This window comes from Silurus meridionalis, chromosome 8, assembly GCF_014805685.1.
Source record: "Silurus meridionalis isolate SWU-2019-XX chromosome 8, ASM1480568v1, whole genome shotgun sequence".
In the NCBI taxonomy this organism is placed as follows: Eukaryota; Metazoa; Chordata; class Actinopteri; order Siluriformes; family Siluridae; genus Silurus; species Silurus meridionalis.
Window position 1 is genome coordinate 17,778,289 of NC_060891.1, and position 18,595 is coordinate 17,796,883.

An 18,595-nucleotide genomic window follows, 5' to 3' on the forward strand; every position below is an offset into this window, starting at 1 on the left:
AGGTCACTTAGAATTGTTGCAGGGAGACGACAATACAATTATCTATAATATTTATTTTAACAAGGATAAACAATCTATCCTATGTAAAATTACAAAATAGCACTAGTAAAAATAACAAATCAGCTTCAAAAAGAATATAAAACACGGACCTGGCAACGCGTTGCAGGCTGACGTGTGCTATACTCTGATTACGCGTGTCATTTCTTCGAATCAGAAACAAGCTCAGAAACATATATATTTTTTGTTGTTTTTTTCAGTCAATAGTTGGACACTATTTCGTGTAGACATAAGAAAAAATAACTTACAATAACTAATAATAAATAATTGCTTAAGCGCGTGAACGGTAAACAGACCGGAAGTGACGTTTTGCCGCCAAAGTTGAAGTGTTGCTCATACTGTGAACACCATCGCTCGAGTGTAGACAGAAACGCAGCAAACTTTAAAAGACTGTTTATTGTTTCAGAATGTATAATACCAAGTTAGCTAATGTGATATGAATATAATTTGTCAGTCGTGCATGTTCTACTTAATCCACTTCCACTAGCCTGCAGAAAGTAACTACATTTCTGGTAGGAACAGGAGGAACATGAATGGCCATGGAGAAGGGAGAAGTTCCGGGAGAGGTGGAGGGGGTTCCTGGAGAGGTAAAGGAGGTTCTTGGAGAGGTGGAGGAGGTTCCTGGAGAGGTAAAGGAAATTCTTGGAGAGGTGGAGGAGGTTCCTGGAGAGGTAAAGGAAGTTCTTGGAGAGGTGGAGGAGGTTCCTGGAGAGGTGGAGGAGGTTCTTCTAGTGGTTGCAAAAGTGCAGAGTCTGTTGGAGATGGAAGAGCCTGGAGAGGTCATACATGGGGAAGAGGACAGGACACTTATCCACCCAACAACACACAACGTGGTGAGGATCTGGATTCACGTTAACTTGGGTTTTTATACGCAGTTCCACCTTTGATATATTATACTAATACGAGATCTCAGTGTCACTAAATATATAATGCTTATCTTACTCCATCCATCCATCCATCCATCCATCCATCCATCCATTCATCCAATCTATCTGTGTCTTGCCAGTCAGTGTAACTCACATTGACAGCAGAAAATATATATCTGTGAAGATTTATTTTGTTTCTACTTACTGTTGTTGTAATAAAGTTGCAGTGATCAAAGGATGCATTTATTAATACAATTATGTTAATTGGCCAATTAATTTTTTCATAAAACCGTTTGACTGATCAGCAGAATTGTACAGGTTTATTCTAAACCTTATTAACTCAAAGACAAAAAATCCTATAAATAATGTTGCAATGAAAACACAGATCTGTTTGTGGAAAAATAAATCTAGAAATAGAAAACTGAATGTCTCAGTCGCCTGGAATATACTGACCGGACTGATGGCTGCTTTATCATTCTGTGCATAGGTGGAGAGATTGCTCTCCCAGTTCCTCATGCAACCCAAGCAACACTTGATATAACTTGTCCTTACAAAGGATGGAGGCTCTACTTTACAGAAGGTTTGTATAGTGTGTTTATTTTTTGATCAACACCTGTGGTTTGTATTTGTTTTCTAATGTAATGAACTCGTCTTATTTTTATTTATTTATTTTTTAAGGTTTTATTGAATCTTCACCTTATGTTGAGAAGATACAGGCCTTTGAAAAATACTTCAATTCACAAATAGATCTTTATGACAAGGTACACTTTGAATATAATATGTTAACATTTTTCCATGCAATGGTATTTTGTCCTGTTATGTGCCATTTTTTTCTCATCAGGATGAAATTGAAAGAAAAGGCAGCATCTTGGTAGACTACAAAGACTTGATTGTGAACAAACAGATTTCTACAGCATTACCTGATCTTGCTAGTGAGCTTAAAGACATGCCTGAAAAGATACTTGACTGCTTGGGCCTCGCCATTCATCAGGTGTGTGTTTGGTAATTGTGACAAAAACATTTGCAATTGAATTGTCACAAATCATTGTTTTATTTAAAATCTTTGGATATCAACTCCATGAAAAGATTTCTATTATAAGTCTGTTATTTAGAAATAGAAATCTGACCATCCTGTGCTTTTCTTTACAGGTGTTGACAAAGGATCTTGAAAAGCATGCTGATGAGATCCAAGCCCAGGAAGGGCTTCCTGCAGGTGCAACCCCTATTATTAATATACCACACATAAATGCTAGGTATTGGATTTTTTATATTTTATTTGGAGTTCATCATTAGTGATATTTGAGGTCAGTGTGATATAATACTAAAGTTTCTTTGTTGTTTTTTTTGTTAGGATTTATAACTATGAGCCTCTCACCCATTTAAAGATGCTTAAAGCCAGTTTATATGGCAAGTTTGTGGCTATTAGAGGAACTGTGGTGAGAGTAAGCAACATCAAACCTATATGCAGCAAGATGGCATTCATCTGTAATTTGTGTGGTGACACTCAGAGTCTGGCTCTTCCTGATGGGAAATACACTGTACCCACGAAGGTAAAAAAATAATTATCTTGGCTATAAGAAAGTTACAGCATTCTCTGTGATCTGCCAGCAAGTTTCACTTTACACCAGGTGTTGTTTAGTGGTAAAAATTGTAAGGCCATCTGTGATTATATCATCAAAAAAGCACAAAGGAGACAAAGGCAATAGACAAAGGAGATATAGATACATACATACTACTATAACAGTAAATTCAGTGATGGGTGAAGTGAATGAAATCGATAATCTTGTTAAAATGGCACCTGTCAAGTTCTGAGATATACAGTAGTGTGTAGACCGTTCAACGTTGTTTTTGGAAGCAGGAAAAATGTGCAAGTGTAAGTATCTGAGTGTCTTACAAAGGCCAAATTATGATCGCTAGAAGACTGGGTCATTGCATCTCCTACAGCAGGTCTTGTGGGGTGAACTACTACTAATGTCTAGGTGCCAAATACCTAATACTGCACACTTTCAGAGTCTTATGGAGTCCATGTCTTGGCTGCTTAGTTGTTTTGGTGGCACAAAAAGAGGGATTTAATGTTGGGTCTAATAAATGTACAGCTTGATATCTTAGTTTGCCCACATAATGTTTTTTCTTTTATTTTAAATATTCTGGTGTGTCATTATTTTATGTCTGTAATTTAATGCAATTTGCTGTTTTCTCTTGTGTCTTAAATGGTACCTATAAAGCACACTCTCTTAGTTATTCAAGGTTCAATATTATCCAAATATTAAATGTTAATACCATTTAGTTGCTGTAGCTTCTGTTTCTTTTAGTAGAAGAAAGCAATAAGACCATTGATGTTTTGCAGTGTTTACAAAGAGAATGTCGTGGAAGATCTTTTACCCCAAACAGAAGTTCACCACTAACAGTGACGGTGGACTGGCAGAATATAAAGTATGATGTTTTATTTTATATTTACATCCACACTTGTTAATTTTGCATTTTATTCTATTCCCCCTGTAAACAGTTTAATCAGTAAATGTATTTCTTAGGGTTCAGGAGCTGATATCAGATGACCAGCGTGAATCAGGACGTATTCCCGGACCATCGAGTGTGAACTTACGCAGGATTTAGTGGACAGCTGCGTACCAGGGGACATGGTCACCATCTCAGGAGTTATTAAAGTCTCTAATGAGGAAGGTCAGTAACTCAGTGCACATTGTTTGTGATGTCAGGCATGTTGAATTTTTTTGGGTGAAATCAGAACAGAAATCAGCTCCTCAACATAAAAATCATTTTTGTTTGAATTTAGACCATTATAATATATATATATATATATATATATATATATATATATATATATATATATATATATATATATATATATAAAATGCATCTCTGCTGATTTTTAAAATAAGCATGTAGTAAAATGTAGGCTCAACTGGCTGTCATTGTGCTTAAGCTACTCTGCAGTGATGGACCCTCCAGTGTGAGACTCATGCACAGAGGACACACTGTCAGCTTTAATCTGTTAAGTCATTAAATGTTATTTGTTTTTACCTAATTTATATCACTGTATGTGTGTGTGTGTGTGTGTGTATATATATATATATATATATATATATATATATATATATATATATATATATATATATATATATATATAATTTTGCACAGATGACCCCGGGTACTTAACCTTCTCCACCTCTTCTTCCTGCAAACTTACCGCTCCACTGCCCTCTCTTTTATTTACACACATGTACTTTGTCCTTCCCCTACTGACTTTTATTCCCTTCTCACGTACCTCCACCTCTCCAGGCTCTTCTCAACCTGCTCCCTACACTCACCACAAATCACAATATCATACGCAAACATCATAGTCCATGGCGACTCCTGTCTGACCTCGTCCGTCAACCTGTCCATCACCACTGCAAACCGGAAAGGGCTCAAAGCTGATCCTTGATGCAATCCAACACCCACCTTAAAACAGTCTGTCTTTCCTGCTGCTGTCACACTGTCCTTATACATGTCCTGCACCACCCTCACATACTTCTCTGACACACCTGACTTCCTCATACAATACCACAACGCTTCTCTCGGCACCCTGCCGTACGCTTTCACTAAATCCACAAATACACACTGCAACTTCTACCAACCTTCTCTATACTTTTTCATCAACTTTCTCAAAGCAAATAATGCGTCTGTAGTGCTCTTCCTCGGCATGAAACCATACTGTTCACAGACTTTTGCTCACGTCTTCTCTCAGCCTGGCTTCCAATACTCTTTTCCATAACTTCATTATGTGACTGATCAACTTTATTCTCCTGTAGTTACTGCAGGTCTGCACATCTCCCTTATTCTTGAAAACCGGTACCCCCTACTCTTTTTCTATTCCTCAGGCATCCTCTCACCTTCCAAAAATTTTGTTGAGGAATCTGTTTCAAAACTCCACTGCCATCTTCTAAACAGCTCCAGACTTCTACCGACTTTCCACTCTTCATCCACTTAATAGATGCTTTCACTTTCTCCTTACTAATCCTATCCACTTCCTGCTTCACCTTCTCCACATAATCCAGACTTCTCTTTCTCTCATTTTCCACATTTATCAGCTGCTCAAAACACTCCCTCCACCTTCTCAACACACTCTCCTCATTAGTCAACACATTTCCATCTCCATCCTTTATTGCTCTAACGTGGTCCCTCTGCCTGGCCAATCGATACAAATCCTTTTCTCCTTCCTTAGTGTCCAACTTCACATACAGCTCCTTATATGCCTTTTCCTTGGCTTTTCCACATCCCTCTTCACCTGATGCTGCATCTCCTTGTACCCCTGGCTACTTTTCTTATTACGATTGTCAATCCCAATCCTGTTTTGCAAACCTGCATTTACTTATTCCACCACCACGTCTCTTTGTCTTCCTTTCTATTTCCAGACGTCACACCAAGTACCTTCCTAGCTGTCTCCATTATCACTTCTGCAGTAGTTGCCCAATCATCCAGCACCCCTTCACCACCGAGCCTGTCTAACCTTTTCCCTGAACCTTACACTACATCTTGAATTTGGACATTTTCTAAGGAGTGCATGGGGGATTTCTCCTTGAACAAATTCACTCATACTGGATTGTTTCTTTCTGTAAAAAAAAAAAAAGTTTGAAAACAGATAAGTTAACTGTTCTAGACAAATGCTATAAAAAATGGAATTAAAGAAAAAGGAAGCAAGCTAACAGGCTTGATTTAAAAAAAAAAAAAAAAAAAAAAGGAAACTATATGCATTGATGTACAAATGCATAAGAAGTTGCTGAAAACCACAACAGTTATGAAAAATTTAATTCTTTGCTGCTGCTGTTATTTGCTGTTCATAGATTTAGTTAGTTCACACCGTTTTTATTAAATCCATCACTATGTTTCGAGCGAGGTGATTGCACAACCTGATGCTCACAAGTCATGACAGAACAGATCTAGTGCGACTGTCCTGAAGTTAGCAAACACAAAGTTTACACAATATCGCTTAGATAAACTATACCATTTTCATTAAGATACAGTTTATGCCTACTGTGCTGATTTTTCTCCTTCATCTGTGACACCACTGTTTTCTTTAAATGTGCTCGTTCATCCCTGTGGTACTTCCATGCCACACAAGCTCCGCTTTGCATAACTTCCAGGCTTCAGTCTTCTTTGTTGCGTTTATTATAAAATGCTCCCATTGCCTTGGATGACTTGAGACCCACACTTTTTCCTGCTACTGGTTGATCTGTACTTTTCGCCATTTCGCAAGCGGCTGTGTTATCTTGTCGTCATGCTAACCCATGACTTGAGGCATTCGTCAGCTATAGTAATGCATTACTTGTTTGTTTCTGTGTGCTTACAGGGTTTGGAAGAAATAAAAAGGACAAGTGCATGTTTCTTTTATACATAGAAGCAAAATCTATCAGCAACTCAAAAGGACAAAAAAACAAGTCTGCATCTGAGCCTGAAGGCCAGGAGGCATCGGTAGAGTTTTCACTCAAAGATCTGTATGCCATCCAGGAGATTCAAGCACAAGAAGACCTCTTTAAATTAATTGTCAAGTAAGGGGAACATTGTTTTTTAATTGCATTGTAATCAATTAGAAAGATAAGATAAGAAACAGTATGTTCTATGTGAGTGACTAGACTTCTAATGTAATGTAAATTATTTTTTGCAGTTCTCTTTGTCCAGCCATCTATGGGCATTTGGTATGTCTTTGTGTCTGTGTTTGCATGCTTGTTTGTGTGCATGTGTGTGGGTATGTGCATATGCCGCTGTTTGTGTCTGTTATTTGCCTGTTTGCATATCTGTGTGTCTGTTGTGCATTTTGTATGTGTCTGTGTGTGGTTGTGTTTATGGGTGATAAAAAACACTGTTGACTGATTGTTATTTTGTAGCTTGTTAAGGCAGGATTAATCTTGGCTTTATTTGGTGGCTGTCATAAATATGTGGATGATAAGAACCGAATCCCTATAAGAGGAGACCCACACATGCTAGTAGTAGGAGATCCTGGACTTGGCAAAAGTCAAATGCTACAGGTACACATTTCAACTCTCATTTAATATCCTAATATGATCCAAAGAAATATCATAAATTGATTATGAAATTTATCAAAATTTTTTCTTAAATGTACTTACAGGCAGCATGTAACGTTGCCCCACGTGGTATCTACGTCTGCGGAAACACAACTACCACCTCAGGCCTGACTGTCTCTCTGTCCAGGGACAGTGGTTCTGGAGACTATGCACTAGAAGCTGGAGCTTTAGTTTTAGGAGATCAAGGTACATAAATAATCTGACACACTTTTACAGTATATGGACAAATGTATTGGGACACCTGACTTTTCTAGCAAAAAAAAGGGTTCTTCTCCAAAATTGTTACCACAGAGTTGGAGTCACAAAATAGTATGGGATGTCTATGGATGAAGTAGCATTACATTTTCACTTCACTTAAACGCAGAGAGCCAAATCTGTTCCAGCATGACAATTCCCCCATACACAAAGCCAGCTCTATTGTTTACATGAGTTGGAGTGGAAGATCTTATGTGGCTTACTATAGAGCTCTGACTCAACTATATTTAACACCTTTAGGATGAATGGGAACCTGACTGCACCAGGCCTCCCCACCCTATATTACTACCTGACTAAGCTAATGTTCTTATGACTGAATGAGCACAAATTTCCAAAAGCACACTGCAAAATCTAGTGGAAATGTTTCCCAGAAGAGTGCAGGATATTATAACAGAAAATAAGGACTGAATGTGGAATGGGATTTTCAAAAAGCACATACAAATCTTATGGTCAGGTGTCCACAAACCATTGTTACTATTGCATATATTATCACATAATGTACTCATGCAGCTGAGTTTTGTTGTGTGTCTCCAGGTGTCTGCTGTATCGATGAATTTGATAAAATGGGAAATCAGCACCAGGCCTTGTTGGAGGCTATGGAGCAGCAAAGCATAAGTTTGGCCAAAGCTGGGATTGTCTGTACCCTTCCAGCTCGCACCTCCATCATTGCAGCAGCAAACCCAGTGGGAGGACATTACAACAAGGCTAAGACAGTATCTGAAAACCTGAAGTAAGCATTACCTTCCTGAGTAGACTTGATTTTTTAAAATAAGTGATGTAGAACAGAAAAACATATTGTTTAAATAAAGTGTTCACTGTCGGCCATCAGTTGTAAATTGTCACCTGCTTGTTAAAACTGCAATTTGTGCAAAGGAACTACCAAAGGACTAGGTAAGAAAAGAGATAGTAATGCTGCGTTACAATTGTAGTGTAAAAGGTAATGATTACTAATGTTGGGGTTTTTGGATTGGTGTTATTTACAGTCTTGCTGTTGCTACATCAAATTCTTTAGTTGTCCACGACTTAAACATACTATTAATCTCTATATTTAAACATGCATAGTGGCCACATAGTCTCCTTTCATATGCATAGACATTCTTAACAAAACATGTTGCATTTAGAAGTGTGTTTAGTTTTTTTGCCAGCAGTGTTTAAAAAAAAATATACTGTTAAATAGAATAAATTACAGGCATGAGCTTTAAACTCTTTTAAACTGATTTTAAAGTAATATCCAGTTGATTTTATAGATTTGCAACCATGTTATTGGAGACACATCCAACACACATTAAAATACTGTGGGAACATCTTTCATATCACCAGAAAGATATTTACAATTAATACCTGGTGCGAACAGGCTCCAGAATACGCTTTTTCCCATGACACAGACCTAAGACAAATTTGTTTGTAAAAATGCATAAACCATTGGCATGGCAGTGGCTTTTTTTGTTTTACCAATATTTTCTTTCCCCCATCCCACTGACTAATGATGTAAAAAGTGCTGACAAATATTGGCTGTATACCTACATAGTTGCTTATATAGTAATTGAATCTGAGAAAAGGCCAGGGCATGTGGGTTTATGGTACATTAGTTGTAGCTAATAAACAAGTGTATTTACACACTGAAAGTTTCCCTCTTCCTCTGTAGAATGGGCAGTGCTCTGCTATCCAGATTTGATCTGGTCTTTATTCTTTTGGACATTCCCAATGAGGACCATGACCACATGCTGTCAGAACATGTCATGGCAATGCGTGGAGGAAGGAAAGACGTGATTAGTGGTTTGACAGCCACCAGGGCCTGCATACAAGAGTCCAACATATCCATTCTAGAGATTTCCTCGAACAAGCCTCTATCAGAGAGATTAAAGGTAACAGATTGTATTGGTTTGCAAAGCCATTTATTTTGTTGATGTTTCGAGCATTTGAATGTACACTATATGGACAAAAATATTGGGACACATCTATTATTTATTGACTTTAGGTTTTTTAATCAGACCCAGTTTGCAACAGGTGTATAAATGAAAGCGTCTATCCATGCAGTCTGCATTTACAAACATTTGTGGATTCAGTGACTGTGATAGGATGCCAATTTTGCAATCAATTAGTTCATGAAATTTCATACCTACTAGATATTCTGCAGTCAATACAATTATAAAAAAGTGGAAGCGTTCTTGGCTATATCAATCATTAAACAATTGAGTAATGCACATCATTTATTTTTAAAACATATATTTCTGTTTATTAGAATAGAATTCTTTTAAACCACAAAGATGTGCTATATCAATCATTTCTTTTCTCTTCTATAAAAAAAATGAGACAAACAAAACTGTAAGGAGTATTATCTATGTCTGAATTTAACATTACTATTATTTTATATTTGTACTTTTAGGTTCTGCTTGGGGAGACTTTGGACCCAATTCCTCACCAGCTGCTGCGTAAATATGTAGGCTATGCTCGGCATTATGTGCACCCCAGTCTCTCAGTCGAAGCTGCTCAGGTCCTGCAAGAATTCTACCTAGAACTGCGCAAGCAGAACCAATCAGCTGACAGCACGCCAATCACAACTCGCCAGCTGGAGTCCCTCATCCGCCTCACAGAGGTTGCTACCTTTCTCTCTCTCTCTCTCTCTCTCTCTCTCTCTCTCTCTCTCTCTCACTCACACGCACACTCACACAGCTTCTAAACAGCATAGGCTATTTGCTTATTCCTATTGACAATTTCATTCTTTCAACAGTTTACATTTTCTTAAGCTTATTCTGATAACTTTTCTTCGAACAGCTCAATTCAGTGCAAGATTATATTTTGTTTCTGGTTTCAAGGCAAGAGCACGTCTTGAGCTTCGAGAAAAAGCTACTCAAAGTGATGCAGAGGATGTGGTGGAGATCATGAAACACAGGTAACTAATAACACCATGAAGGATTTTATATCAAGATTCAAATTTTTTTCTGTCTGGTAGGATTTTTTTTTCTCAGCAATGTCGGCACTTCTGAACAGTAACTGATCCAATCTCTTTTACATTAAATAGTTTTGCTAAAATGTTTTAAATGGATTGTGTTCTTTTGACAAGTTTGACAGATACCTACTCGGACGAATTTGGACGACTTGATTTTGACCGATCTCAGCTTGGGTCTGGGATGAGCAACAGATCAAAAGTCAAGAAGTTTGTGCGGCTTTGAACCAAATTGCTGAGCGCACCCATAAAACCTTGTTTGAATTTCAGGACCTACGACAGCTGGCTAAAGACCTCCAAGTTCAAGTAATGATTTTATTTTGTGTGTATATTACAGCTCTTTTAAAAAGTATATTTATTACATTATTACACAATGTTTTTCAGGTTGTTGATTTTGAAGGCTTTATCAGCGCCCTCAATGAACAAGGCTACCTGCTGAAAAAAGGACACAGAACATACCAGCTGCAAACTGTCTGAATTAAAACTTCTCACAAAATATTTGATGTTTTTATCCATGCTTGTTCTCTGGAGCTATGTTGTTTGTTACAAGTTACAGATACATATTTATATAAACATTTAAGAAATTTAAGAATTCATTGTATATTTTTATATTCATTATTTATGTATTTACATGCAATTGCTCCTTTTGTAAGGTACACCTAACTTGTACCAACCCTCCTTGACCTTTTTATTAGATACATGCATCATATAGGTGCATGATTATTGACATGCAGCCCATCTGTTCTGTAATGAGAACCATCCTAGAGTAATGCTGAAGTGAAACTAAGTAAGAAATATCCATCCAACAGTGGTGGAGCAGGTATTACAACACTGATTAAAAGTGAAAAGTGAACTATCATCTCTGGCTGTACACCTGGCTGTATTAGTTGTGTCTAATAAAGTTGCCATTAAAAATATTTTTATAAATCCATGCAATGTTTCTCTTTGCCAAGCACACCACCATGCCAGCATCAGTACTCAATATACTCAAAGACTTATATATATATATATACAGACCAGACAAATATCTGGTCTGTAAGGTCCTTTTAATGGGTAGAAGGAACCTGACAAATTGTTTAAAGCAATGATTGGGCTACAGCACATGTATTCAACCCTGATATCTGATCGTACCCCCTGTCCTGCACATATTTTTTCTACTACTCTGTGTAGGAGCACTTTATGTATAATTTTTGATCATTTTCATTCTAGGAGGGAATTTGAAATCATTGATAAGCTAAATCACGTGTGTTTATGCAGACAATACATAAAAATCTACAGGACGGGAAACTTCATGACCAAAGCTGGGAGCTTTGGATTCTACAGTCATCAACTGTGAAGTTTACAATGTGGACCTGTTGGAGTTGCAGCTTTTAGTATGGATTAACATTTGTTTTGCTTAAATAGATGTTATTGCAAATGAAAGAAAGATATGTATTAACCTTTTAATGATATCTATTAATGATATGTATCTGCATTCTTTTATAAAATATATTAAAGTACGCATTATATCTTTAGATTATAAATAAAGTGCCCTACTGCACATGCGCATTTTTAATAGCATACTGCTCTCTTTAATACGTACATGAAATGAGGTGCAGTTATTTTTTCCGCCGCTTTCACTGACGACTGTCGCAAAAACTGGTCCGGAATACGGCAGGACAAAACACGTTGAGCAGGAGGCGAGCTGTGTGGAAATGGATCAGATTTAATGGATAATGATAATGACGGGATCGAGCCCAAACCTGTGCTTACGAGATGAGAAATGGAGCAAATAATGATTCGGTGGATATAATTCATGCAATATGGTGGTGTAAATTTAGTGTTAGCAATGTTTTTAGCTTTGTCCAGAAAGCACCTGCTAAGTTGTGCGAAAGGGCACGTACCGCGGATCAGCGTCGGTCAAGCCGCAAGATCCACACATGTCCGAGAATGGAAAGGGTCACCTCGGAAATGTCGCCACACCACTGAACTAACACCTGCTGCAACAGAAACCAAACCTCTTCAGAGACTGAAAGCAAAGTTCTCCTCCCCTGGCTGTCGGCCCAAATGTGTGCTCTTTGTCGAGAAAGTTGTGGAGGCAACATTTCCCCCAAATCTGCCATTTATTAACAAGCTGAATGCAAGGACAAACCAGACTCCACTGAATAAACCAAATGCTAACATCTCTAACTATCAGATTCAGACATTCAGGGGCATTTTGAGTGATGGGATTAGTTTTGGCCTTCACTCGAAGTTAAAGGGATACTGTACCGCACCTGGAAAACCTGCGTTTAAAGAAGATCCGAAAACTCCAAATCAAGACAACAGTCAATCTTCCTCCTCTTCCTCCTCCTCATCATCTCCATCTAACGAAGTGCAGTTTAAAGAACTGGTAACTAGAAAGTTTTCAGCCTCAAACCACACAATACTGCCTCTTATATCTGTACAGATTCATGGCACTGTGCTTGCATACTTTGATTATGTTGGTGGTGTTTTTTTTTTTTTTTTTTACACAAAACAGTACCCATGACGGTACTTTCCAGTTACCTTCCAATTTTATTATTTTTAAATTATAAATGAAATTATAATACGTTCATACTAATTCTCTTCATATATCTTGACAGTATGAAAATCCATGGACAATCCCCAACTTCCTTTGCATGGCTAGGATTGTACTGTCTCCAATCTTGGGTTATTTAATCATGGAACAATATTTTCACGTGTCTCTTGGACTGTTCGCTTTGGCAGGAGCGACTGACTTGGTAAGATAAAAGCATTGTGATATAATGAGTTCATGATACATATTTGAAAACGGCTCTTTCACTTTGGAAAATTCAGACTCAATTCTATAGTGTCCCTCGTTACACAGCTGGACGGCTACATTGCACGAAACTGGGCGAATCAGAAGTCGGCTCTGGGTAGCGCTCTGGATCCGCTTGCTGATAAGATCCTCGTTAGTGTGCTGTATGTCAGTTTAACCTATGCACAGATCATCCCAGGTTGGCAACGATAACACTTCTTTTATTACTGCCTTGATGTTATGAACAGTAATAATCACAGAAAGAACAAACAGCCATTGTATAATAAATAATGATGATGATAATAATAATGCTGTCTTCCATAGTATTGCAGTGTACTCCTGTTATATATTTGATCGTAAGCTTCCTTTTCTACAGTACCACTCACGACACTGGTGATTGCCAGGGATGTTGCATTAATTGCTGCAGTTTTCTACGTCCGTTACAAAACTGTCCCTCCTCCAGTAAGTAGGAATCAAAATGCATAATTGTTTTGGCAACTCAGGAGATAATACAAAATAACTAACAATACATAAAAATCTACAGGACGGAAACTTCATGACCAAAGCTGGGAGCTTTGGATTCTACAGTCATCAACTGTGAAGTTTACAATGTGGACCTGTTGGAGTTGCAGCTTTTAGTATGGATTAACATTTGTTTTGCTTAAATAGATGTTATTGCAAATGAAAGAAAGATATGTATTAACCTTTTAATGATATCTATTAATGATATGTATCTGCATTCTTTTATAAAATATATTAAAGTACGCATTATATCTTTAGATTATAAATAAAGTGCCCTACTGCACATGCGCATTTTTAATAGCATACTGCTCTCTTTAATACGTACATGAAATGAGGTGCAGTTATTTTTTCCGCCGCTTTCACTGACGACTGTCGCAAAAACTGGTCCGGAATACGGCAGGACAAAACACGTTGAGCAGGAGGCGAGCTGTGGAAATGGATCAGATTTAATGGATAATGATAATGACGGGATCGAGCCCAAACCTGTGCTTACGAGATGAGAAATGGAGCAAATAATGATTCGGTGGATATAATTCATGCAATATGGTGGTGTAAATTTAGTGTTAGCAATGTTTTTAGCTTTGTCCAGAAAGCACCTGCTAAGTTGTGCGAAAGGGCACGTACCGCGGATCAGCGTCGGTCAAGCCGCAAGATCCACACATGTCCGAGAATGGAAAGGGTCACCTCGGAAATGTCGCCACACCACTGAACTAACACCTGCTGCAACAGAAACCAAACCTCTTCAGAGACTGAAAGCAAAGTTCTCCTCCCCTGGCTGTCGGCCCAAATGTGTGCTCTTTGTCGAGAAAGTTGTGGAGGCAACATTTCCCCCAAATCTGCCATTTATTAACAAGCTGACTGCAAGGACAAACCAGACTCCACTGAATAAACCAAATGCTAACATCTCTAACTATCAGATTCAGACATTCAGGGGCATTTTGAGTGATGGGATTAGTTTTGGCCTTCACTCGAAGTTAAAGGGATACTGTACCGCACCTGGAAAACCTGCGTTTAAAGAAGATCCGAAAACTCCAAATCAAGACAACAGTCAATCTTCCTCCTCTTCCTCCTCCTCATCATCTCCATCTAACGAAGTGCAGTTTAAAGAACTGGTAACTAGAAAGTTTTCAGCCTCAAACCACACAATACTGCCTCTTATATCTGTACAGATTCATGGCACTGTGCTTGCATGCTTTGATTATGTTGGTGGTGTTTTTTTTTTTTTTTTACACAAAACAGTACCCATGACGGTACTTTCCAGTTACCTTCCAATTTTATTATTTTTAAATTATAAATGAAATTATAATACGTTCATACTAATTCTCTTCATATATCTTGACAGTATGAAAATCCATGGACAATCCCCAACTTCCTTTGCATGGCTAGGATTGTACTGTCTCCAATCTGGGTTATTTAATCATGGAACAATATTTTCACGTGTCTCTTGGACTGTTCGCTTTGGCAGGAGCGACTGACTTGGTAAGATAAAAGCATTGTGATATAATGAGTTCATGATACATATTTGAAAACGGCTCTTTCACTTTGGAAAATTCAGACTCAATTCTATAGTGTCCCTCGTTACACAGCTGGACGGCTACATTGCACGAAACTGGGCGAATCAGAAGTCGGCTCTGGGTAGCGCTCTGGATCCGCTTGCTGATAAGATCCTCGTTAGTGTGCTGTATGTCAGTTTAACCTATGCACAGATCATCCCAGGTTGGCAACGATAACACTTCTTTTATTACTGCCTTGATGTTATGAACAGTAATAATCACAGAAAGAACAAACAGCCATTGTATAATAAATAATGATGATGATAATAATAATAATGCTGTCTTCCATAGTATTGCAGTGTACTCCTGTTATATATTTGATCGTAAGCTTCCTTTTCTACAGTACCACTCACGACACTGGTGATTGCCAGGGATGTTGCATTAATTGCTGCAGTTTTCTACGTCCGTTACAAAACTGTCCCTCCTCCAGTAAGTAGGAATCAAAATGCATAATTGTTTTGGCAACTCAGGAGATAATACAAAATAACTAACAATACATAACAAAAAAAAAACTTTATTCATAATAAAACTGTGGTTTTGCAACAAAAGTTGTTATTAATTATGAAGCATGTCATAACTTCAGCATAATGATGTGATTTATCATGATAAAGTAATTTAAGCTTACAATATTTAATAGTCTATAGCACTGTAACAAGTCTTTCTCGTAACAGGTAACTCTCAGCAAGTTTTTCAACCCATGCTACACTACTGCTCAACTTAAACCAACTCTTATAAGCAAGGTATTGTGTTAAAGTTGATATTGTGTCACTTAAAGTTTGATATGAAAGTGCTTTAGTATATCTGATACATTAAAGGGTGAACAAATTACATTAGTTATTTCACCATGCGCTTAAAAGCTCCTTTGTGTTACCCAGTTCCACGGTTTGATTGCATGGAAATCAAATTGTTACTACTAAAAAAAAGCAGTATCTATTGTAATGTAATAAATTATGGCAGGCTTGTTAACTGCATTAGTGCACAGATTATGGGAAATGAACAAGTATAAGATCATTCTGTTTCCCTGCTCAAGAAAACTAAGTCATTGGCCAGTGGTGGTGTTCTGGCCTTCACATGTAAAACACAATTAAGTCAGACAAACTTCTTTTCTCTCGATGTGTTTAACTATGAAGTATCCTATTAATAACAAAAGAGTTATAGTACAGATTTGCATATTGTTTTTTTCTATACACTATATGGACAAAAGTATTGGGACACCTGTCTTTTCCAGCCATATGTGGTTCTTCCCCAAAACATTTACCACAAAGTAGGAGGCACGAAGTAGTAAATGCAGTGGCATTAAATTTTCACTTCACTTGAACTAGGAGACTCAAACCTGCTCATGAAATCAGCACTAAAGAAAAGCTCCATGAAGACATGGTTTACATGGTTTAGAGTAAAAAATCTGGAGTGTCCTGCTATAGAACTCTGACCTCAAGCCTAATGAGGGAATTACATTGGAACGCTGACTGCACCCCAGGCCTCCTTACCCTACATCAGGACCTGACTTTACTAATGTTCTTGTGGCTGAATGGGCACAAATCTTCACAAGCACACTACAATATCTAATGGAACATCTTCCAGGATAAGTGGAGGTTATTATAACAGCAAATGAGGACTGAATGTGAAATGGGATTTTTAAAAAGCACATCATGAGTCCATATTTGTATCTATATAGTGTGTTGCAACAGTCCAGATCCACATCCATCCATTAATCCATCTATCTATGTATCAGAAAGTGCATTAAATTTAAACATAGTAAATAAAAACTGTCAATGTAAATATTTTCAATTTTTTTACCATTTGTTCAACACTGTTGTTCATTCTTTTCATAAGTGTTTAAAACCTGAATCTATGGTCACTTTAATATACAAGCAAAATAAATTTTCTTGAACATTACTTTTTGTTTCAGTTCAACACTGCAATCCAGCTGTTTCTGGTGGCTGTTTCTCTCGCAGCTCCCATCTTCCACTACACTGACAGTGTATTTTTGCAGTCCCTATGGTAAGCATTTCCTCATCCCATTTCACAAATGTTTAATTTCTCAATATTTGACACAAGGCCTGACCGTCTCTGGGCGTATAATTTGCAGTATATCTTTTATTTACAGGTACGTCACCGCTTTGACGACTGTAGCATCTGGTTACAGTTACTACCATTACGGAAGAAAAACCGTTGAAGTACTGAACAACAGGAAGTAGCGCTCTGATGTCATTGCTGTAACTTGATAACACGTCAAGGTGATTGAGGCCTCGAATCGTTTTACTGACTGCCTGTGGATGTGCTTCAGATTGATGCCGAGGTCCAGTTTTGCTTCAGAGACAAATTTATTACTGTACAGAAAACTTTTGATTCCAATTATTTTGTTATCTCAGTGAACCACAGCTGTCTATTATACCCAGTAAGATCACTGTCTATACTTCTGTGGAAAGTTATTTTTTATCATCACCACCACAGTTTTTCTGATTAAAAACTGACTTTAAAACCAGTTTTTGTTAGAACGTTATTTAAAAGGTTGTGTATGATAAGTAAATGAACACAAAGGCACAAGCAGCATTTTAAATCATTAGATGCTGTATTTTATAAATATTTATCATTTTTAATTTGACTATAATATAGTTAATTTAATAGACATAAGTGTGTCTATTAAATTACTTCATCACCCCAAAAAACTTAATAAAATACTTCAAGTTTAGAAATGTCTAATTTATTGAAATATCGAGTCCTAAATCAATAACATCAAATAACATCAAGTGTGGCATTGAGTAAAATTGACTCATTACACAGTGAAATAAAACAACGTTCCCACTGAACCCTGGTGCTGCATACAACAACAACCACAGAAAACTACTTGCACTTCTTTACTTGCATTAATTCCCTAATTGTTTGTCTGTAGTTGCTTTTAGTGTATTAAGTTTTTTAAGATAAATGAAGAACACAATATATATATATATATATATATATATATATATATATATATATATATATATATATATATATATATATATATTTTTTTTTAAATTTTATAAATCCGCCGTTCGTTGTGCCCCACCTGTCATGTGTTTATTCCCCACTAGAGGGCGCGCCCCACACTTTGAGAACCTCTGCTCTATACAGTCATGCGGATAAAAGTCAAGAGATTCAGTTAATTCTCACGTCAAACATGAGCTGACGATACGATCGTGGTGGGGTTGATACCTCCTGAGACTGGTATTTTGGTCTGTTTTTAATTGTAATGGTTCGATTTTGGCAATTATTTGCCCAGTGTAGCCTCATATTCCTGTTCTTCTTCCTCTTCTTGTACACCCTGTGCTTCTTTTCACCTTGAAGGAAAGATTGAGTTCTGATGTGAGACGTGAACATTAACTAAAGTGCTGCTACATGACTGACTGACTTATTATTAGAATTGCTTTAATAAGCAGATGGTTGTATAAATCCTTTTGTTATTATTGAAGTTCATGCACAGCAGAAGTTTTTTTTTTTTTTACAAGGCCAGTAAAAGCTATGCGACAGTTGTCCAGAGAGCTTTTTAGCAGGGT

At 37.3% G+C, this 18,595-nt stretch overlaps 3 protein-coding genes across 3 annotated transcripts; all 3 read left to right on the forward strand.

Annotated features, from left to right (window-relative positions):
* The first annotated feature begins 176 nt into the window (after positions 1–176).
* On the forward strand, positions 177–11,136 carry mcm8 (minichromosome maintenance 8 homologous recombination repair factor). The gene is given in 20 exon segments (XM_046856019.1): positions 177–890; positions 1,411–1,503; positions 1,602–1,684; positions 1,765–1,914; positions 2,073–2,176; positions 2,275–2,473; positions 3,271–3,356; positions 3,455–3,501; positions 3,504–3,602; positions 6,271–6,469; positions 6,586–6,616; positions 6,806–6,946; positions 7,048–7,189; positions 7,793–7,988; positions 8,904–9,123; positions 9,645–9,854; positions 10,075–10,151; positions 10,323–10,420; positions 10,423–10,511; positions 10,590–11,136. Coding segments are annotated over 20 exon segments (2,661 nt in total). The 5' UTR covers positions 177–586; the 3' UTR covers positions 10,683–11,136.
* A 684-nt stretch (positions 11,137–11,820) lies between these two features.
* Positions 11,821–13,504, forward strand: crls1 (cardiolipin synthase 1). The gene is made up of 4 exons (XM_046856020.1): positions 11,821–12,576; positions 12,809–12,946; positions 13,054–13,183; positions 13,361–13,504. The coding sequence occupies exons 1-4, from the start codon at positions 12,001–12,003 to the stop codon at positions 13,468–13,470; spliced, it is 954 nt and encodes a 317-aa protein (XP_046711976.1). The 5' UTR covers positions 11,821–12,000; the 3' UTR covers positions 13,471–13,504.
* Positions 13,505–13,914: 410 nt separating this feature from the next.
* Positions 13,915–17,544, forward strand: LOC124389636 (cardiolipin synthase (CMP-forming)-like). Its single transcript, XM_046855037.1, is given in 8 exon segments — positions 13,915–14,618; positions 14,849–14,906; positions 14,909–14,985; positions 15,093–15,222; positions 15,403–15,488; positions 15,731–15,799; positions 16,969–17,060; positions 17,167–17,544. Coding segments are annotated over 8 exon segments (1,179 nt in total). The 5' UTR covers positions 13,915–14,042; the 3' UTR covers positions 17,258–17,544.
* Positions 17,545–18,595: the final 1,051 nt, after the last annotated feature.